We start from the raw sequence: 22,317 nt of genomic DNA on the forward strand, positions 1-22,317 counted from the left end.
ATTAAATAAAAAACCTTTATTATAATCATTAACTTACTTAAATTATATGATTAAGAAATTACCTTCATTTGTGATGATGGAAACAATGTAAGCGGCGTAATTTCTGGGCCTTTTTTGTTCAAAGAGGAAAATTAATTCTTATACAATAATCTTGTATACATGTTGAAGCATCACTTATAAAATACCCCAAATCTACAGTTAACAGTTCCTAAAGATACCTTAGTGTCATACCGAGACTGCGTCGTAAACAGTCACAACGGAACTATTAATGTGAAACACATTACATACGGATCTATTTTCTCGCACAACGGAAATAGCACAGAGGTCGCCATGTGATTTGCTCATTTTATTTTAGTGAATCGGTTCTTTTGAACAGTTTGTCTAAAAGAACTGGTTTAAAAAAAAACGAATTTAAAGTGAGACTGGTTTGTGAATTGGTTCAACCGAGTCATTGAAAAGATTCGACTCAACCAAATGAACGATTTGTTTACGCTGCAATGAGAGAGACCTATTGCTTACTGTAGGCAGGCTCTGCTTTATTGCACTATTTATCTGATGCGCACCTTTTTCGTTTGTTTTAAGTTAACAGAGAAATTGTTGTTTGTAAAATGCGGTGTGATATTTGCACTACCGCAAGTATAGCGACTTTTTAATTCTGCATTTATTTAAATAAAAATATACCGGTAGATCTGATTAGTGACAGCTTGGTATGTTTTATCAGTCTCTCATCAAAATTAAGAAGAAAATGGTTTCACGTCATTTGCTGTGAATGCAGGATGTAAGTTATATTGCATGGAAGATACAGAAAGACTTGTCCTAATTGCTTAAAGAGAACCTGAAGACACCTTCATCATGACCCTGTCAGATTTCATTGGAGCCCTGAAGGACAACCCTTATTTTGGGGCAGGATTTGGGCTAGTTGGTATTGGCACAGCACTTGCAGTTGCCAGAAAAGGGGCACAGGTCGGCATGATCTTCTTTAGGAGAAATTACATGATCACACTGGAGGTCCCCAGCAGAGATAAAAGTTATCACTGGCTCTTAAGCTGGATCACTAAACATGCGCAGCACACCCAGCATCTGAGTGTTGAAACCTCATATATGCAGCATGAGAGTGGGCGAGTCCATACACAGTTTGATTTCCATCCAAGTCCAGGCAACCACATCATTTGGTAAGATCACAATTTATGTAGAGAGATTTATTTTTTTATATATTTTTAATATTAATATTTTTTATTACTGCTGGCTGGTATCTTAGTAAGGACCCACTAGCATTACCAGTCAAAGTGTAGTTCTCATTATTATACTCCCCCATTGGTACATTACTTGCATTCTAGATTTGTGTTTGTATTCTGATGTTACTTTGGACAGTTTACATTTGATAAGTTGCTGATTTGATCTTCCTCTCAGGGATCAAAGGTATCCATCTCACTAATTGAAGCTATGTGTTTTCAGGTATGGTAGGACGTGGATCAGAGTTGAGAGGACCAGGGAAAAGCAGATGGTGGACCTGCACACTGGAACACCCTGGGAGTCCGTCACCTTCACTGCCCTGGGAAGAGACCGGCAGATATTCTTCAACATTCTGCAAGAAGGTACGTGACTGTCAGCTGAATTCCTTAGAAATGCGTTGCAGCCTTAAGGGGATAGTTTACCCAAAAATGAAAGTTCTGTCATGATTTACTCACCTTCATGTCGTTCCAAACCCGTAAGACTTTCGATCATCTTCAGAACACAAATGAAGATCTTTTGAATGAAATCTGAAAGATTTATGTCCCTCCATTGACAGTCTACACAACTACCACTTTAAAGCTTCAAAATGTTCATAAAGAGATCGTAAAACTAATCCATATGACTTGAGTGGTTTAGTACAAATTTCTGAAGAGACACGATCGCTTTATATGATAAACAGATTTAATTTAGGCTTTAATTCACATACGGTATAAACATGGCTCAGCAAACATAAACAGAAGCTTAAACGAACCTGCTTGATGTGTGAGAACTGCGTAACACGATAATGAACCTCATTGGTTCTCGCACGTCAAGCGAACAACTGATGTGTGAGTTGATGAGTGTTTATATGTGAATAAAAGCCTAAATTCAATCTGTTCATCATATAAAGCGATCATGTCTATTCAGAAAAGTTTGGACTAAATCGCTCAATTCATATGGATTTGTTTCACAATCTCTTTATGAATGTTTTGAAGTGTCAAAGTGGTAGTTGTGTAGACTGTCAATGGAGGGACAGAAAGCTCTCAAGTTTTATTAAAATATCTTCATTTGTGTTACGAAGATGAACGGAAGTCTTATGGGTTTGGAACGACATGAGGATGAGTAAGTGATGACAGAATTTAAATTTTTGTGTGAACTATCCATTTAATGATTAATTCTGTGTCCGTGCAGCACGTGAACTTGCTTTAAAGCAGGAAGATGGCCGGACTGTTATGTACACTGCACTTGGAGCGGAGTGGAGGCCATTTGGGTTTCCAAGGCGACGACGACCTCTGTCTTCAGTAGTGCTTGAGAATGGTGTGGCGGAGAGGATTGTGGATGATGTAAAGGAATTCATAGGCAATCCTAAGTGGTACACTGACAGAGGTGAAATAGGAAATGATAACTTCAATCAAAAAAAAAATTCCATATCAGGAAAAAAATCTGTGTGCACGTCTCTAATGTCACTAGAAAGCATTATAGTAAATAAAAGTATTGCTTTTGTGTTTGTTTTATGTTTTATTTCATATCTAATTTCAGTTTTGTTGTTGAATATGTTTCAATAAGGCATTCCATATAGGAGGGGCTATCTGCTGTATGGACCCCCAGGCTGCGGAAAGAGCAGCTTTATGTAAGTATTACTTTCTTTACAGTTCATGTTACTATGAATGAATAATAGTGTCTTATAAAGTATTGTTTTTATACAGAGTGTAGATTTGAACCTCACAATATTATAGTTTTTACTGAGTTCTTGAACAAATAAACTCAGCCTTGGTAAGCGTAAGAGACATCTTTCAAAAACATTAAAAAAATCTTACAGACCCCAAACCTTTTTAACAGCAGTGTCTATACCTGTAATTATGTATTATTCTTTAATAGTCTATATTGATAGATAAACTGCTAATACGGCTATTTATACATGCAGTGAAAATAACATCTGAGATTTTTTAAATGGTTAAGTATGGCTGCAAAAAAAGCAATTTTAAACATAGCGCAAAAGTGCAATTTGGAGTCCCAAGTCTTACCATTCTGGCGGTATTTCAGAACTGCGCTGGCAGGTGAGCTGGGTTACAGCATCTGTCTGATGAGTCTCAGTGACCGCAGCCTGTCTGACGATCGCCTCAACCACCTGCTGAGTGTCGCTCCGCAGCAAAGCATCATCCTGCTAGAGGACGTGGATGCAGCCTTCGTCAGCCGGGATCTTTTGCCTATAGAGAGTATGACTTACAGACTTCTGAATATGTTTATATGTTGAATTATAATTAAATAATATCAAATAATAATAATAATAGACAATGTAATTACAATCACGTGTGAGTAATCATGATAATCTAGATTGGGCCCTAGCATTAACAAAACAGTGGAATATTTGCATTTGTTGATGTAATTCAAACTTCCTTGCCATGTGTTCTCACAGATCCACTGGCCTATCAGGGCATGGGAAGGCTCACTTTCAGTGGACTTCTGAATGCTCTGGATGGAGTGGCATCTTCAGAAGCCCGAATTGTGTTTATGACAACTAATTTTATTGACAGGTAAAACTTATTACTGCAACTTGTTGACTTATGCATTGCTTTTTTTTTGTTTGATGTTCTTTAGAATGCAAAATCCTGATTTTCTTGCCCTTGATAATTTTAAGATTAGTGGCAATAAGGTTTGTTTTACAAAGCAAGGTAGTGATAGTCAGATATATTGGCAGATAAATTCATATTTATCAAAATGTATGTTAATTATATTGAATATTATATTTAAATGGTTAGTTCATCAAAAAATGGAAATTCTGTCAGTTTTTTTCCAATATCCCATTTCCAAACTTATAATTATCTTCGGAAAACAAATGAAGGTAGATCTGAGAGTTTTCTGTCCCCTCATTGAAAGTCCTTTGAACCAAAATTCTGACGCTACAAAATGTTCATAAAGAGATTGTAAAATAAATCCATATGGATCAAGTTAATTAATCCAAGTCTTCTGAAGAGACTCGATTGCTTTATACGATGAATGGATATAATTTAGACTTTTACACATAAACATTGATCAACGAATATGAATAGAGCACTCAAATATGGCTAATATAAGATCAGCCGCATTTGCTTGACGCACAAGAACAAACCTCATTGGTTCTTCCTGAAGCTCAAACATGCTGCCATGACACGTGAGAATGAACCTTATTGGTTCTCGCACGTCATAACCATGTTTAAATTAAATCTGTTTGTCATATAAAGCGATCATGTCTCTTCAGAAGACTTGGATTAAAACGCTTGATTCATATGGATTTATTTTACAATATTCTTATGAACGTTTTGAAGCGTCAGAGTTTTGTTTCAATAGACTTTCAATGGAGTGACAGAAGTCTTTCAGATTTCATTAAAAAATATCTCTGTTCCGAAGATGAACAAAAGTCTTATGGGTTTGGAACGACATGAGGGTGAGTAATTGGTGCCAATTTTCATTTTGGGGTGAACTAACCCTTTAAAGCTGCAGTCCGTAGCTTTTTTGGGGTTTAAAAATGATACAAAATACATATTTAAGAAAATACATAACCAGCCAGTGTTCAACGCTATCTGCTTGCCGTAGCTCGATTCAAAACGGTAAGCTTGTAATAATGTTTTTAATTCCAGTGGTACTGGTGGATTTCCACGGGAGATTCGAGCATGTCTTTGCATCATTACGTCACATTTGTACACACACATCTGTACACACACACATCTGTACACACACATCTGCACACACACATCTGTACACATAAAGGAGGAGTCTCGGCTAGTTGGCTATATTGCGTGTGAGGATGTTGGAGGTGGAGATTTATAGCCTTTTCTCACAGCACTTGATATAATTAAACTTATCAATTTGATGGCGGATCCAGAAAGGTTCAAACGACAATCACCAGTGACAACACATTCACCCGCTGTAAAATGCAAAAGACTTCGTTCGGACTTCGGAGTGGCTAACTTACAGAAAAAAAGAGGGACCTATGCGAAAACAAGGATACATATCGTAAGGACATTACATATGTCACGCAATGCTGATGTTGTTAACATTTACAAGTTGAGAACAAAGTATAATTTGCACAGTTTTGCGTGATGATAAGCGATTTTTAGATTTAATCAGTGCAATTTACTGTAATGTCAGAACCAGAACAAAAGTGGATGTTTCTTACTAGTTCAGATGACATTTTCCGGTGAAAATTATTATGTTGGTCATACTTCCAAAAAGAATAATCTGTGATTCTGAATGCCAGTATCCACATCGGCACGGTGATTGACAGCTGCACTCTCTCCTCAAACATTGTGTTCATCTGCGCTGTGCGGTTTCGAACTACAACTCACGTAAAGTTGATAATTCCGCGAATGACTGCAATTGCAGATTTCGAACAGAGATGGCGACAAAGAGGAAAAACTGCGGACTGCAGCTTTAATATATAAAATATATTTAATACATAAAAATATATATTTAGTATATAGCAATAATATAAATTGTAACATTTATTACACAAAATATATTTTGTTTAAAAAAATCTAATATTCAGTCATCAATAAAATGCTCTAGTTTCTGTTAAAATAGCAGTAATAATGAATGACGTACCCAGTAGTCATGAACACCTGTAACCGTGAACAGTGTGTTTTTCTTGGTATTGGTGACATGGTGTTGTTTCCTTTCTCCCATTTCTCTTTTTTCCCCTCTGTGCTGAAGACTTGATCCGGCTCTTGTCCGACCTGGCCGTGTTGATCTGAAGCAGTACGTGGGCCCCTGTTCTCACTGGCAGCTGACTCAGATGTTCCGGAGGTTTTACCCTCAGGAGTCTGCGGCCGAGGCTGAGAGGTTCGCCGAGCAGGCGCTGGCAGCACAAACAGACCTCAGCGCCGCTCAGGTACAAGGACACTTCATGCTCTACAAGACAGACCCGGCTGGCTCCATCAAAAACATTGCAGAGATCAAGCAGTGAAGACCTACAGAGACAATACTGACTTTTGAATGATACAAACTGAGCAACAGGCGAGTGATAAACAGTGTGGTTGAATCATTCTTTGAAATTTACGTCTGGATAAAGACTCTTCTCACATTGGAGTAATAAAATCCAACTTGTGGAAAATTTGTGTATGCCTTTGTTATTGGTTAAGTAACAACAGATGACATGCACTTATTGTCTTTGTTTAAAGTGATGTGCTCTATTTGCAGAAATTACCAGTGAATTACGCCTCTCCGGAGATTTGCTTTTTGTATATTGAATTATGCCCAATAATGGCATAATTTGGAAATAATTACTTAGCTAAGAAAGAATTTTTTTTTTTTTTGTACATAACCAATACGTTAATATCTAACCCTTTTGTAGATTATTGAAATAAAAACATTTTTCTAAACATTCAGCTAATTTCTTTCAGTGAAAACCATTGTAAACACAGTTCCCTTTCGAGAGGTTCCTCCTATTGCGTAAGTAGCTTACGCTATGGGAAAACTCCTTTTCTCGAGAAATATTGAAGTCTTTATGTAAAACGCATTGCAGCTGCACAGCATACAGCAATGAGCGAGGCAGCTCGGTCATTGGCTGTGTTGTGGCAACTGCACGAACCTATGACGGGGCGACTCTGAACCCGCTTCCAAAGAGCGTGCTTTACGCCCGCGCGCGTCAGAGCCCGCCAAGATGGGCGTGGCCAAGGGCTATATATTGGGCGCCCCATCGTCTGAGTTCTTTAGATTTAATCTCCTTCAGCAAAGACCTTCTCTTCGCTGGATCCTCCGCCGTCGACAAGCCTACAGCAGGACTGCTTCGAGGACGCCGGCGCCTTCAGCCGCCTTCGATCGCCTTCTGCTAAGCCATCCGGCGTGCATCACCTTTATATCCTTTCAAAGCTTTACAGTGTTCGCCCCCGCAACACTTTTCTAAAAGAGCAAATTCAAGGTGTTGTTTCAAATGCCTTCCTGCGCCTCGTGTCGAGGCCCTCTTCAGGACGGGGATCGTCACATCATTTGCACCCGCTGCTTGGGACCGGACCACGCAGAGGGTGCCCTTAAGGCCAATTTATACTTCTGCGTCGGGTGCGCGCAGTAGGTACGGCGTAGCATACGCACATACGCGTACCATACGCCGTACCCTTCGCCGTAACCTGACGCGCACCTCCTCAAAAATTTAACTACACGTCGCGACGACGCGGACCGCAAGATCTGTGATTGGTCGGCTTGGGAGCATCGCGTTTCCTCCTATGTATTTCCGGCGTGTTCTTCTGCACCGCCCGCCATTTTTAAATTCTAAGTACAGCGAAACTGTTAAAAAAAACAAAAAAATTACCTTTTCCACCTCGATAAGCTCCAACTCCAACATGATCTGCTCTCTTTCAGTCGACATTGCTTGTAGTAACCTAAACTCAAAACAGCCGCGAGGAATCTTCTTCTGCCAGTCCAGTTCACACAGGCGGACCAGCACCCCTCCAGCCGAGCGATGGGTCTCGTCTCGTTTGGCGCGTCAGGGGATGACGACGACAAGGATGACAGCCTTTCCTGTGATGCTGCATCCGACGACTGGCCGGGCTCGTCCTTCGACATTAGCGGGCACGAGCGTGGGCTCCAGCATGGACTCGGAGATCGTCCGCATCCTATCTAAGGCCGTGGAAGACCTCGGGCTCGATTGGTCTTCCCCGGAAGAACCCGCCCGCAGCCGACTGGACGAGTTGTTCCTGCAGGGGCGCCGACAGGCCCCTCGGCAAAGGCCCTCCTCTTTCTTCCCGGAAGTTCACGACGAACTCACGAAGTCGTGGAAAGCCCCGCACTCCGCTCGCCTGAAGCCTTCTTTTTCTTTGTCGCTCTCCTCTGTGGACGGCGTGAAAGAAAGAGGCTATGAGGGGACTCCGCCCCTCGAGGAGGCTGTGGCCAATCAACTGTGTCCACCCTCCAACGCTGGATGGAAAGCCAAAGCTTCTCATCCCTCGAAGCCTTGCCGGTCTACTTCAGCTCTCGCCGGTCGCGCATACGCCGCCGCCGGCCAAGCTGCATCAGCGCTTCACTCTATGGCTGTCCTCCACGTGTTTCAAGCTAAACTTCTCCGCAGTATGGACGAGTCTGGATCTGATCCTGAGGCATTCAAGGACCTGCGCAGCGCCACCGACATAGCACTGCGAGCCACAAAAGCCACCGCCCAATCCATCGGCCGTGCTATGGCTAACCTAACTGTCCTTGAGCGCCATCTGTGGCTGACGCTAACAGAGATGAAGGATGCAGATAAGGCATCATTCCTCGACACGCCTATCTCCCAAAGTGGCCTGTTCGGACCAGCGGTGAAGGAGTTCGCTGAGCGCTTCACCGAAGCCCGTAAGGATTCGCAGGCTAAGGAATCACACTTCCTGCCCAAGCGATCTAGCTCATCGCAGAGCCGCCAAAGACCGCCTCAGCAGCAGCGAGCTAAGACGGCGCCTCCCGTCTCTCAGCCCAGACCTGAAACTGACTTTCGTCGCCGCTCGCGCTCTGCCAACAGGAAGCAACCGCCCGAGCGACGGGGACCTCGGCCCAAGATTGTGCTGAACCCAGAGCCTCGTAAGTCCTCCTAGCTACAGGGAGGAAAAGGGAGAGCGCGTGTCTTGCAAAAGCCGGACCGTTCTCTCCAAAACGTTTAAAACATTACCCAGTCCCCTTACAGGCGGCTGGAAATGTCTGTACAGCAGCCAATGTGCCAGCCACACAGCTCGCTCACCTGCAAACAAACGCCGTTTTTACGGCGACACACAGAAATCACATAAAGAGCCATTTTCTGCCTGTGTCATTAAAGGGTCACGTGTCCACACCAAAGTGCGCATTCCCACATATCAAAACTGTCAAAGCAGTGCCAAATGCTTTCCCAGCTCAGGCTGGACGCCCCATAAATGTAGATTGTGTGCCAACTGTCACGTATGCACCACTACACATAACCACTGTTCCCACAGTTATAAACACTTCCCCAGTAAAAGCGGGAAATTCTATAAGAGTAGCGCTTGTGCCCGCTGTTATGCACGCACCCCAACTCACAAACACTGTTTATATGGCCAAAAACCTCCCGCCACGAGCGGGAAGTTGTATGAAAGTGGCGCGCGTGCCTACCACAGTCTATGCACCCCCACTCATAAGCACTGTCCATACAGTCTTAAACATTTCCCCATCTCACACTGTGGGTTTAATGGCGAGCGTGCCTGTAATCTCACACGCACCCCTGCACTCGGCATTCAACAAAGCTGCTCAGCACGTGCCCGCGCCTCTGACAGCTGTAAGCTCGGTATTAGCACAAGGCGATTTGCCGGCGGGAGCCATACGTCACTGCGACACGCCCCCAGCCAGCATTCAGCCCATATCTGTGCGAGCGAAAGCTTGGGAAAATATCCCCGGCATGCCGAAATGGGTTTTGAACATAATAAAACACGGTTACTCGCTTCAATTCGCTCGCAGACCGCCCCGTTTCACAGCGGTGGTCGAGACGAAAGTGAGAAAAGATGTTTCACATGTTCTACGCACCGAGGTGCTCAAACTGATAGAGAAAGGCGCTATAGAAACAGTCCCTCCCTCTATGAGCGAGGCAGGTTTTTAAAGTCGATATTTTCTCGTCCCGAAGAAGGATGGTGGTCTCCGCCCCATTCTAGATCTCAGACATCTGAACAAAGCTTTAATGATTCGCTCGTTCAGAATGTTAACAACCAAGCATATCCTCGCGCAAGTTCGCCCGGGGGATTGGTTTCTATCAGTGGATCTGAAAGACGCTTACTTTCACATTCCGATAGCGCCTCATCACAGGCATTTTCTGAGATTCGCTTTCGAGGGACAGTCATACCAGTACACAGTACTACCATTCGGCCTGTCACTGGCACCCCGTACATTCACGAAATGTATGGATGCAGCACTTTCCCCCCTGAGGCAGCGGGGAGTGCGAATACTAAATTATCTCGACGATTGGCTAGTCCTAGCACAATCAGAGAGCCAGTTAGTTACACACAGGTCTTGGATTATCAGTCATCTAAAATGCCTGGGTTTAAGAATCAATTTTGCAAAGAGCATGCTATCCCCCAGCCAGAATATTTCTTTTCTGGGAATAGTGCTAGACTCAGTGCAGATGACGGCGCGCCTCTCATCAGAGCGCGCGCGCGCTCACTATACGGCGCCTTGCAACATCGTTCAGAGCGGGCGCGCGCGCCCCCGTCAAGCGATTTCAAAGGATGCTCGGTCTCATGGCCTCGGCATCAGCTGTACTCCAGCTAGGTTTGTTGCACATGCGTCCTCTCCAACGCTGGCTCAAAAGCCGTGTCCCCACTCATGCGTGGCGCTCGGGCCACTTTTTAATCAGAGGAAATCACGGCTGCGTAAAAGCCCTGACGCCCTGGAAAGCTGTCGACTGGTATCAGTCCGGTGTGAGTTTGGGCGTGAACACAAGGAGAAAAATGATCACGACAGATGCCTCCAAAATAGGTTGGGGGGCCCTTTACGAGGGCAGGCCTGTCTCCGGCTTGTGGTCAAACCCGGAGAAGCGCCTACATATAAACTGTCTGGAATTGAAAGCGGTCGCTTTGGCTCTCAGAGCCCTGCTTCCGTACCTGAAGGACGACGGACAACATGACGGTAGTCTCGTATATAAATCGTCAGGGTGGACTCAGATCGAGCTCCCTGCACTCGATGGCCAGGGAGCTCCTCCTATGGTCCCAGCGCAACCTGCGCTCGCTGAGAGCAGCGCATGTGCCAGGTGTTCTGAACCAGGGAGCGGACATGCTGTCCAGAGACAAAGTTCTCCCAGGAGAATGGTCTCTCCACCCCCTGACGATTCAGTGGTTATGGCAAACCTTTGGCAGAGCAGAGGTCGACCTCTTTGCCTCCAAGGAAAATGCGCACTGCCCTCTCTTCTTTTCAAAGAGCACAGACGCGCTCGCCCAAATCTGGCCGAGCCGCCCGCTGTATGCCTTCCCTCCGGTCGCGATGCTACCTCAGGTCATCAGTTGGATCAGGGAGGAGAAATGTGCAGTGCTCCTGGTAGCCCCACTCTGGAAGAACCAGGCGTGGTTTCCAGAACTGATGCAGATGATGCAATCTGCTCCATGGCCGATTCCGCTGAGGCTGGACCTCCTCAGGCAGGCCAACGGGATGATCCTCCATCCCGCCCCGATCTGTAGGCCCTCCATGCATGGCCCCTCAACGGGTTCCCGGGAACCTCCCCAGTGGAGTGTTGAGAACCATCACTGAGGCGCGAGCGCCCTCTACGAGGCGCTTATATGCCCAGAAATGGAAGGTGTTCAGTGACTGGTGTAAATCCAGGAACCTGAACCCTGAGACATGCGAAGTACCGAGTGTGCTCGTTTTCTTACAAGAGCTGTTGGAGGCAGGCCGCACCCCCTCCACGCTCAAAGTATATGTGGCTGCCATAGCGGCATCACACGACCCCGTAGAAGGACGCACACTAGGGAAAAACTACCTAGTTGTTCGTTTCCTGAGGGGCGCCAGGAGGATAAATCCCCCACGCCCCCCCTCAGTGCCGATCTGGGACCTGGCCACGGTCCTGGACGCACTCAAAAGTGCCCGTTCGAACCCCTCCGAACTGTGCACCTTAAACAGCTCTCGCTCAAAACTGCTCTCTTGCTGGCTCTCGTCTCGGTCAAAAGAGTGGGCGACCTGCACGCACTGTCATCAAGCGCCAGAGATGGGGACTCGAGTTTGAGACTCGGACTCGAGTGCGACTTAAGTCCCACACACAGTGACTTCAGACTCGACTTGAGACTCGTCCTCGAAAGACTTCAGACTCGACTCGGACTCGAGCTGCGGGACTCGTGAACAATGTTTATTTTTAGGAAACGTCTGATTAGCTCGCTGTTACCCCCCTCCCTCCGTTACCTATAACCTGCCTACGTAACCACGTACTACGTGGCCTATTGCTGGCAGCGCGCGCGCGACCACACATGAGAGGATAACAAACAAAAAAGTTCGACTGCACCGGCCGCTGCTGTGCCATTCATCGTTAGCTTTGGGTTCAAAAACTTCAAACAAGACGCGCTAAAAAGAAGCGCTCAATGCAAAATATGCAGTATCACGATAAAAGATTCTGGCTCAACTACATCTAATTTTATCAGGCGTCTGAAAACGCACCCTGATAGGTGAGTAAACATGTTTAGCTCAGCATTGACCATCTACCGTTAGCTTGCTTATTGCTTTAGCTACCTAACGTTACGGGAGGTTAACTCCGATTGTCTTCCTTATGAAATATGAATGAGCGTTTGTTTAATTGCCAAACTTGTGGTGGTCGATTAAGTTAACGTAATGTTAATCATTTACGTGCCGCTGGCTGCCCGTTGTCTACAAACAGGTTACAGGATTATTGTTGTTTATGTAACGTTACAGTTTCATTTAGTTATAACGTTACACTGGTTTGAGAGTCTGGGATGTGTTGACTTACAGTATATAAGCTATGATTAGTTGCATAGGCAGTGCAGCCAGAAGAAGCCAGAAATGTTTTGTGGCCCATACCTAGTGTGTTAAGAGAAGAGAAGGTTAACCAGTCTGATCTCACCCTTTGGATTTTTTTTATTTCTAAACATTTTGTTCTTAACAAGTTACATGCCATAAGTTGGTCAGTTGCTTCACATTTACACTAAATATTTTGAGCATTTGAATGTTTTGGAAGTGCACTGTAGTGTTAATTTCATTTGGACGCAATAGTTTATTTGCATTTAGCTACACTGATGTTTTGCACTAAATAGGAGTGTGTCAATTTTAGTGTTGTGAGTTATATCATTTTCTATATTTGGTCTTATGTCTTGGTATGTTCAAGCTACAAGGCAAAATAAAGAAATTAACTAAAAGTAAAGCATTCTTGGTGTTTTTGTCATGTTGCAATAGCCTGTTTACACTGATTATATACCAAAATCAAAGCTGATACTGTATACTAATAGATAAAGGAGTCATAATAACATATGGTACCACTTTATTTTGATAGTCCACTTTATACATTCGACTAACTATAAGTAACTTTGCAGCTGCATGTCAACTAACTCTCATTAGAGTATTAGTAGGCTTAATATCTGCTAATTATGTATTATAATATCTTATTTTGTTGGTTCCCCAACAGATATTCTACTGACTATAAGTAACTTGGCAACTACAAGTCAACTTGTTCTCCAAACCCACATCATAACCTGACAGTCTACTACAGTCTACGAATACTCTAATGAGAGTTAGTTGACATGTAGTTGAAAATGTACATGGTTAGTAGAATGTCTAAAGTGGACTATCGAAATAAAGTGTAACCTAACATATTACATGCTTTGAATTCCTTATATAAAGTTATGCAGTGTTCTAAGCAACCTGGATGGGTCGCTGTACGTGATGCAACGCTTATAACCACAAGAGACTTGAGACTTGACTTGGACTCTAGCTCAAAGACTTGAGACTTGACTTGGACTCTAGCTCAGAGACTTGAGACTTGACTTGGACTCTAGCTCAGAGACTTGAGACTTGACTTGGACTCTAGCTCAGAGACTTGTGAGCATCTCTGTCAAGCGCTGCCTGCCTGGAGTTTGGACCTAACGACAGCAGAGTTGTCCTCAGGCCAAAACACGGGTATATTCCTAAGGTGCTCTCTACACCCTTCAGAGCACAGGTGATATCTTTGGCCGCGCTATCTTCTCCTGCGGACGAAAGCGACGCTAATTTACTCTGCCCGGTCAGGGCGCTCAGAGTATATTTGGAACGTTCTGCCCTGTTCAGACAGACAGAGCAATTGTTGTATGCTTTGGCGGCCGCACCAAGGGTCTCGCTGTTTCAAAGCAGAGAATATCGCGCTGGATAGTTGATGCTATAGCGCTGGCTTATGAAGCCAAGGGCCTTCAGTGCCCCTTGGGCATCAGAGTTCACTCTACGAGAGGCATGGCCTCCTTGTGGGCGTGGTCGAGTGGGATACCCATTCAAGATATTTGTGCGGCAGCAGGCTGGGCTTCACCGTCAACATTTATCAGGTTTTATAACCTACAGGTCCCCTCATTGCACTCCAACATACTGTCGGTCTAGCTATGCATAGGCTGGAGTGTGTACATGCTGAGCATTATCTCCTCCCTTAAAGGGTCCGTCTCTGACTGACTTAGAGGATTTTTCATGCATATCAGTACATAAAAATGTGCTTGTGTGTTTCTCTGGACGCCCATCGGGCCGTTCCACATTGTCCCTTATAAAGCCCGCCTTCGGCCGGCTCGTTGGATAATTACTTTGCTTAAAGGCTCAGGCATCTGCCTCCGGCTTAATAGAGCGAAGTCAGCACGCACGGCGTTTTACATGGTGTTCCCATAGTGTAAGCTACTTACGCAATAGGAGGAACCTCTCGAAAGGGAACGACTCGGTTACTAACGTAACCTCGGTTCCCTGAGAGGAGGGAGCGAGTATTGCGTAAGCTGCCGTGCTTGTGCTTGGTCAGTTCGCTTCAGTCGATTGAACCTAAAGAACTCAGACGACGGGGCGCCCAATATATAGCCCTTGGCCACGCCCATCTTGGTGGGCTCTGACGCGCGCGGGCGCGAAGCACGCTCATTGTAAGCGGGTTCAGAGTCGCCCCGTCATAGGTTCGTGCAGTTGCCGCACCACAGCCAATGACCGAGCTGCCTCGCTCATTGCTGTATGCTGTGCAGCTGCAATGCGTTTTACATAAAGACTTCAATATTTCTCGAGAAAAGGAGTTTTCCCATAGCGTAAGCTACTTACGCAATACTCGTTCCCTCCTCTCAGGGAACCGAGGTTACGTTAGTAACCGAGTAGGTATGTGATTTTGAAAAGGTTCAAAACCTTGTTTGTATTTGTTCGCTACAACCCTGTAGGAATTAGAACAGAGGTTAATGTTTTAAAAGGGATAATTCACCCGAAATGTAAATTGTCATTGTTTCCTTACCGTCACTACCTCAGTCCAAATCTGTTTGACCTAATTTCTTTGGTGTAACGCAAAAGAAGAAATTCGCAAAAGAGGTCATCATTCACTTTCATCGTATGAAAAAGAGCAGCTTTTTTCTTCCACAGAGGAGCATGACATGAGGGTGAGTAAATTATCATGTTTTTGAGTGAAGTAAATTTCGATTTTCTCCAGAGGTGAAGTATCATTATTTTATGAGAATGCGATCAGATATCGAAGGGTTAACTAGAGAGGCTTTTGCCCCACCTCCCTCTCCCTCCTGTGTGAACTCCCGTGTGAAAGAGGATCAGTGTTTCCCTCACTCTTCTCCCTGCTTCCATAATGGCTGTTCGTTTTGCATTGAGCTCTGCAGAAAGAAGGATTGGATTTGGTTTTCTGAGGCCCACAACAACAACCACGGACAACAGGAGAGGGGCAGTGGGGAATGCTGTTGCTTCTGTCACTGTCCAGGACAGCCACGGGAAGCTCAAGACTGTGGCTGACCTCCCAGAGATCAACACATTTAGGATGTTGTACAGACTGATCTTTAAAGGGTACCTGAATCGCGTGCATGAGCTACAGGTAAAGAAAGAAAACACAGCCGTAGTTTATTTATCATGTGACTGTAACTGCAGGACTGTTTAAATGATTTTTGCCTTCTTTTATGTACTCAGACTGTCAATGTTTTGCCTTTAAAGACACTTAATAGAAAGCAACCAACTGTCTTTTAATTAAATTTTTCTAATTTTTCTGTTTAAACTTTTCTAATTAAACACTTTAAAATTCAGTAAGCTTGTTGTTTATTTGTTGCTCTGAACCAGATTGGAGGTGCATTGCAATTTAGCTCAAAATTAACCAGATTTTTTTCTTCACTTGCACATCTTGTTTGTTCTTCACCTCTTGTTTTTCATCTCTCCAGTTATATGATAAACAGCTTTATGGTCCCTTGTACAAAGTGAATGTTGGAAACCTCCAATCCATTTCAATAAACAGTGTGGACTTACTGGAGGAAGTCCTTAGAAAAGATGAGAAGTTTCCTTGCAGAGGACACATGACTCTGTGGACAGAGTACCGTGACATGAGAGGCATCGGCTACGGCCCTTTCTCAGAGTAAAAACATTTGGCACAATGGTTTTTATCTGTAACATTTGTTTTGGAACTTCTACATTATGTAAGACTAGTCATGTCAGGAGATTTTATGAGGTCAAAGTGCATTTGGCTAATGTAGCTGTGTGTTGTTATGTAAACTTATCAGGTTATGTTGTTTTTTGTTGCTCTTTTGAAAAAAGAATATGTTCTTCAACAGAGAAGGAGAGAAATGGTACAAACTGCGGTCAGTGCTGAACAAACGCATGCTGCATCCAAAGAACTCTGTTCAGTATGGAGATGTGGTCAATGCGGTGGTCAAAGACTTCATCAAACGGATTTACTATCTACGGGAAATGAGCCCCACTGGTGATCTTGTACCTAACTTGTCCAATGAGCTTTACCGGTTTTCCCTTGAAGGTATTTCCCCTCCATAAGCACTTGAAATTAGATAAAATCGGTAACACTTTACAATAAGGTCTCATTTGTTAACATTTAGCTAATACATTAGTTAACATGAACTATATGAGCAATATATTTTTACAGCACCTACTAACCTTTGTTAATGTTAACAAAAATACATTTGTTCATATTAGGTCACAGTGCATTAACTAATATTAACATATACAACTTTTGATTTTAAGAATAAATGTAGAAATTAACTTAAGATTAATAAATGCTGTAAAAGTATTGCTCTTTGTTAGTTCATGTTAACTAATGTAGTGAACTAATGTTAACAAATGGAACCTTATTGTAAAATCAGACAATAGAAGAAACAACTGGCTTGTCACAATTAATGCAACAGTAACAGCGATTTGCTCTGGGTGCTGCACAGTGAGCAGATGTTTCACAACAAAGTTTTAAAGTGCCCCTATTATGGATTTTTGAAAATGGCCTTTCATGTAGCATGTAACATAGCTCTAAGTGAATGAAAACATCCTGCAAAGTTTTAAATCTGAAAGTGTACCGTATATAAAGTTATTGTCTTTCAAAAGTAAGAGTCGACTCTTAGTCAATGAAATGAATCGTTTTTCAAACGAGTCATAAGCCGTTTCGTTGTGACGTCAAGACAAATCATTAGCGTATTGCACGCCCACTTACCAGGGAAAACTTGAACCTCAAACACTGCAGCTGATTCCTATTGATACTGGATAACATCACGTCGAGAAGATGCTGTGCTCTACAATGTGAATGTTTTTTCACTGCCCAAGGATGAGCATGTGAAGAATCAGTGGTTAAAATATATCTTTACCACGATACCACAGCAGTATAATCCTTAACTTTAGCTGTGTTCCCTTTATTTTACTGACGACTGCTTCTTAAATCTCAGAGTTCAATGCAGGATTCGCAAACCGCTTGCTCTTGAAAGATGGTGTTCAAAATACTTAGTTTTGAGTTTTTTATTGTGTAGGTCTCCTGCTGACTGGTTAACTCACATTATTACTGTCTTACTGAAATACTTCTGCTGATCAGTTGTGGGCCACTATTACCTAAAACTCTGTCTATTAATGCAGATTGACTGTCGTTCTCACTACTTTGAGGAAAGATTAAGCATGGAGAAAGATTTGTTTTACCAACGTTTATGTTACATCAGTCATTCACGCTAGAGCTCGGCTAATGTATGCACTGTTATTGATACAGTTTCCACATGTTCACCGCAATAAATTTGAAAAATACTTGGTAAATAAATAAGTACAATTAAAATAATCGGTTTGTTGATGGACATAATAATAATAATAATTCATTACATTTATATAGCGCTTTTCTCGGCACTCACAGCGCTTTACAGAAGGGGGAATCTCCTCAATCATCACCAGTGTGCAGCATTCACCTGGATGATGCGACGGTAGCCATATTGCGCCAGAACGCCCACCACACACCAGCTTACTGGTGGAGAGGAGACACTTGCAAACTTGCTTCACACATGCACTTGTTAAAGGGTTAGTTCACCCAAAAAATTCTGTCAGTATTTACTCACCCTCATGTTGTTCCAACCCCGTAAGACCTTCGTTCATCTTCGGAACACGAATTAAGATATTTTGGATGAAATCTGAGAGCTGGATCACTCCTCCATACTAGTCCATAGGCTTCTTCAGGGATTGAACTTGCCGGCCTCGAAAAGTTATTAAAGACATTGTTAAAATAGTCCAAGTGACTACAGTGGCTCATTCTTAAGTTTATCAAGCGACGAGAATACTTTTTGTGCGCAAAAACAAACAAAAATAACGACTTTATTTCAACTATTCATTTCCTTCTCTTTGGGCCTCTAGTCAGTTAACGTAGTGTGATTCCATAGAGCTACGTCACTACGTAGTTACGTAGGCTCACTATTGGCTCAGCTACGTAGGCTCACTATTGGCCGACGCTGGTCATGTGCGTGATGCGTGTGACGTACAACAACAACAGAAGCTTACGCTATTACACTAGTGAACTGACTCGAGGCCCAAGGAGATGGACATGAATAGTTGAAATAAAGTCGTTATTTTTGTTTGTTTTTGCGCACAAAAAGTATTCTTGTCGCTTGATAAACTTAAGATTGAGCTACTGTATACACTTGGACTATTTTAACAATGTCTTTAATAACTTTTCGAGGCCGGCAAGTTCAATCCCTGAAGAAGCCTATGGAGGAGTGAACCAGCTCTCAGATTTCATAAAAAATATCTTAATTTGTGTTCCGAAGATGAACGAAGGTCTTACGGGGTTGGAACAACATGAGGGTGAGTACATACTGACAGAATTTTCATTTTTGGGTGAACTAACCCTTTAATGCTGATGGTGAGGAATTACAGTTGCAACATCTCATAATGTACCTCAAACTGAGTAGTGTATCACTGAGAAAGGTCCTGCTCGAGTCATCTTGCGATGGAGGTTTGGGTTGAATGAATAGTTCTTACAGTGTTTCATCATCGGACTCGCGCTCGGATTGATATGGTAAAATCGACGTCATTGTTCTTTACTGTGTTTAGTCTACGGTATAGGAAGCCTCAGGACAGCTGATGTTTTTATGGCAATGGGCGTTTTTGTTTTTGACACGCACGCTGTACACATAGACCAATCACAACAGACTGAGCTGTCTAGCCAATCAGAGCAGAGTAGCTCGCGGAAAGGAGGGATTTAGAGGGATTGATTCATCTGACGAGTCGTTTGAGAATCATTGAAAATGTGGTGATGTGCAAATCTGTTTTATGAGAAAATTAAACAGTTTTTTGACCTTTGACACATGTAAACCTGTAGTAGGAGACTTCAAAACAACATTAGGAAACTTTAAAATAGCATAACAGGGGCACTTTAAAGTCATCCAATTTACAAATCCAAATTATAGTCTTTATATTATCATTGCAATTAATGTGCATGCCAGTTTATCATGGGTGCCAACTAATAGCATAACGTTTTCCATTTGCCCACAATAATTGTGAATTTTCTGCCTGTTGCTTTTCTCATATAGGAATCTCATCCATTCTTTTTGAGACGCGCATTGGCTGCCTGGAGAAAGAGATTCCTGCAGAGACACAGGATTTCATTAATTCTATTGCACAAATGTTCACCTACAGCATGCCTGTGGTGATGCTGCCCAACTGGACTCGCAGTTACTTGCCATTTTGGCAGTGGTACCTCAAAAGCTGGGATGGCATATTCAAATTCTGTAAGCTTGTTAGTTCACACATCATCTTCAGATAAACTACAAGAGATACAGACATGTTGTGCAGTGTGATGATGTATTGTACTTGGATTACGCACAGCCATAAAGATGATTGACATGAAGATGGAGGCCATTCAGAGGCGCGTGGATGCAAATCAGGAGGTTGCTGGGGAGTATCTCACCTATCTGCTTTCCAATGTTAAAATGAGCAGTAAAGATGTTTATGGAAGCATTTCTGAGCTTCTGTTGGCTGGAGTGGACACAGTAAGAAAAAAGTACTCTATCTATGATTATTTAAACAATATATATAAGAGTTTTAAAATGATAGAACATAAGGCTTTATTTATTTATGTGTTCTAGACCTCCAACACCATGTTGTGGGCACTGTATCTCCTCTCAAGAGATCCAGAAGCTCAAGAGGCTCTGTATCAGGATGTAACCAGAGTCTTAAAGGGCGACAGAGTCCCAACAGCACAGGAAGTGAACAACATGCCTTACCTCAAAGCTGTCATCAAGGAAACACTAAGGTGGAGGATTATGTTGTGTAACATGGTATATCTTTGAGAAGCAAAATACAGCAAATTCTGCATATAATTGCATATTATAATCTCTTTGCACATGTAATCTACTGTGCAGGATGTATCCTGTGGTGCCCATAAATTCTCGTCTCATTGCAGAAAAAGATATTGTCATTGGTGGACACTTTTTCCCTAAAAAGGTATATTGTTCTAATGTTGTTAAGAATAAAAGAAGTGTTATCAGTTTAAAACCTGGCATAACTAAATCAACGTTGTTGTTGTTGTTTTTTTAAACAGACAACATTCTCTCTGTTCCACTATGCAATCAGCCGTGATGAGAAAGTCTTCCCAGAACCACGGAAGTTCAAACCTGACCGCTGGCTCCGAGATGGCAGAACAAGACCCAACCCATTTGGGTCAATCCCATTTGGCTTTGGAGTCAGAGGATGTGTTGGCCGGCGCATTGCTGAATTGGAGATGCATCTGGCTTTGGCAAGGGTAAGAGAAACAGAGATTTATTTTTGATTTTGTGCCAGACAGTTCTATTACATTTATATATTGTGCTTTTTGATTGAATCTTTTCATTCCAGCTAATCAAGTTGTTTGAAATCAGACCAGACCCAACTGTAGGTGAGGTTCAGTCACTCAGTCGTGGAGTGCTTGTGCCAGACAGAAAGGTTAACCTCCACTTTGTGGAGAGACCGAAGTTACATAGCTAAATAAGACCACTGTTTCAGCAAGACATAAGCTGCATGTGCATATGAAACTTATTAGCTGAAGTGAATCATGTTAATGTCAACTTCTTTATCTTCATTTGAATATGATTCTGTTGCTTTGGAATGTGCAATATAAAGGACCCTGTATTACACTGTGAAAAATACTTTTTTCCCACCCAATTTCAGCTCTTGCCATTTAAATTGTTCTTGTGCGTTGTATTTCATAATGCTGATATAAATGTATTTTTATGAATTTGAATTAAGAAATAATTAAACTTTTTAACGATTCCAAAATATCTGTGTTTTATTATTGTTCAGTATTAGCGGAAGGGGATCTAAGAATATTTATAATATCATTGCAATAGATATTGGAACGCTGAGGGGAAATAAAAATAACAGCAACTATGTTATACACTATATATACAGTGGTGTGAATAAGTTATTACCCCCATGCTAAAGTTGCCTAAAAAGAGGAATAAAAAATCATCTTTTGGAAATTGATCTTAATGCCTTAATTAGAAAAATGAGGAAAAATCCAACCTTTAAGGACACCAATTTTCTTTGTGTATGAATAATGTATCATAAATAAATAAATGTTCTTCCTTAAAATACAGGGTGCATAAGTCAGGCCCCCCCCCTATGTTAAATTCCCATAGAGTCAGGCAGATTTTTATTTTTAAAGGCCAGTTATTTCATGGATCCAGGATAATATGCATCCTGATAAAGTTCCCTTGGCCTATGGAATTAAAATATCCCACATCATCACATTCCCTTCACCATACCTAGAGATTGGCATGGTGTTATTTCAGTTAGCCTAATAGCTGGTTTGATTTGCATTGAAAGATGATCTTATGGAAAGTACCCCATGCCAATCTCTAGGTATGGTGAAGGGAATGTGATGATGTGGGTCTATTTTAATTCCAAAGGCCAAGGGAACTTTATCAGGATGCATATTATCCTGGATCCATGAAATAACAGGCCTTTAAAAATAAAAATCTGCCTGACTCTATGGGAATTTAACATAGGGGGGGGGGCCTGACTTATGCACCCTGTATTTTAAGGAAGAACATTTATTTATTTATGATACATTATTCATACACAAAGAAAATTGGTGTCCTTAAAGGTTGGATTTTTCCTCATTTTTCTAATTAAGGCATTAAGATCAATTTCCAAAAGATGATTTTTTATTCCTCTTTTTAGGCAACTTTAGCATGGGGGTAATAACTTATTCACACCACTGTATATATATATATTTTTTTTTTGTATATATATATACACTGAACAAAA

The 22,317-nt window shown here is 42.5% G+C and overlaps 2 protein-coding genes across 2 annotated transcripts; both read left to right on the forward strand.

The window, feature by feature from the left end:
- Positions 1-324: 324 nt before the first annotated feature.
- LOC130096619 (mitochondrial chaperone BCS1) lies at positions 325-6,301 on the forward strand. The gene is made up of 7 exons (XM_056263188.1): positions 325-1,172; positions 1,456-1,595; positions 2,404-2,598; positions 2,779-2,842; positions 3,256-3,428; positions 3,629-3,746; positions 5,902-6,301. Exons 1-7 carry the CDS (start codon positions 853-855, stop codon positions 6,152-6,154), a joined length of 1,263 nt encoding a protein of 420 aa, XP_056119163.1. The 5' UTR covers positions 325-852; the 3' UTR covers positions 6,155-6,301.
- A 9,006-nt stretch (positions 6,302-15,307) lies between these two features.
- On the forward strand, positions 15,308-21,194 carry LOC130096621 (sterol 26-hydroxylase, mitochondrial-like). The gene is made up of 9 exons (XM_056263190.1): positions 15,308-15,652; positions 15,990-16,180; positions 16,377-16,576; positions 19,602-19,799; positions 19,897-20,060; positions 20,157-20,323; positions 20,433-20,514; positions 20,612-20,812; positions 20,905-21,194. The coding sequence occupies exons 1-9, from the start codon at positions 15,413-15,415 to the stop codon at positions 21,031-21,033; spliced, it is 1,572 nt and encodes a 523-aa protein (XP_056119165.1). The 5' UTR covers positions 15,308-15,412; the 3' UTR covers positions 21,034-21,194.
- Positions 21,195-22,317: the final 1,123 nt, after the last annotated feature.

The sequence above is a fragment of the Rhinichthys klamathensis genome, unplaced genomic scaffold (genome assembly GCF_029890125.1).
Source record: "Rhinichthys klamathensis goyatoka isolate OS25496 unplaced genomic scaffold, OSU_Roscu_1.1 h1tg000201l_1, whole genome shotgun sequence".
In the NCBI taxonomy this organism is placed as follows: domain Eukaryota; kingdom Metazoa; phylum Chordata; class Actinopteri; order Cypriniformes; family Leuciscidae; genus Rhinichthys; species Rhinichthys klamathensis.

Bases quoted from the DNA above. Each gene is read 5' to 3' on its own strand.
- LOC130096619 (XM_056263188.1), top strand. From the start codon at position 853: ATGACCCTGTCAGATTTCATTGGAGCCCTGAAGGACAACCCTTATTTT. The intron at 1,596-2,403 runs GTACGTGACTGT...GTGTCCGTGCAG, and splicing joins CTTCAACATTCTGCAAGAAG to CACGTGAACTTGCTTTAAAG. The intron at 3,747-5,901 runs GTAAAACTTATT...TCTGTGCTGAAG, and splicing joins ACAACTAATTTTATTGACAG to ACTTGATCCGGCTCTTGTCC.
- LOC130096621 (XM_056263190.1), top strand. From the start codon at position 15,413: ATGGCTGTTCGTTTTGCATTGAGCTCTGCAGAAAGAAGGATTGGATTT. The intron at 15,653-15,989 runs GTAAAGAAAGAA...TCATCTCTCCAG, and splicing joins ATCGCGTGCATGAGCTACAG to TTATATGATAAACAGCTTTA. The intron at 16,181-16,376 runs GTAAAAACATTT...GTTCTTCAACAG, and splicing joins GGCTACGGCCCTTTCTCAGA to AGAAGGAGAGAAATGGTACA.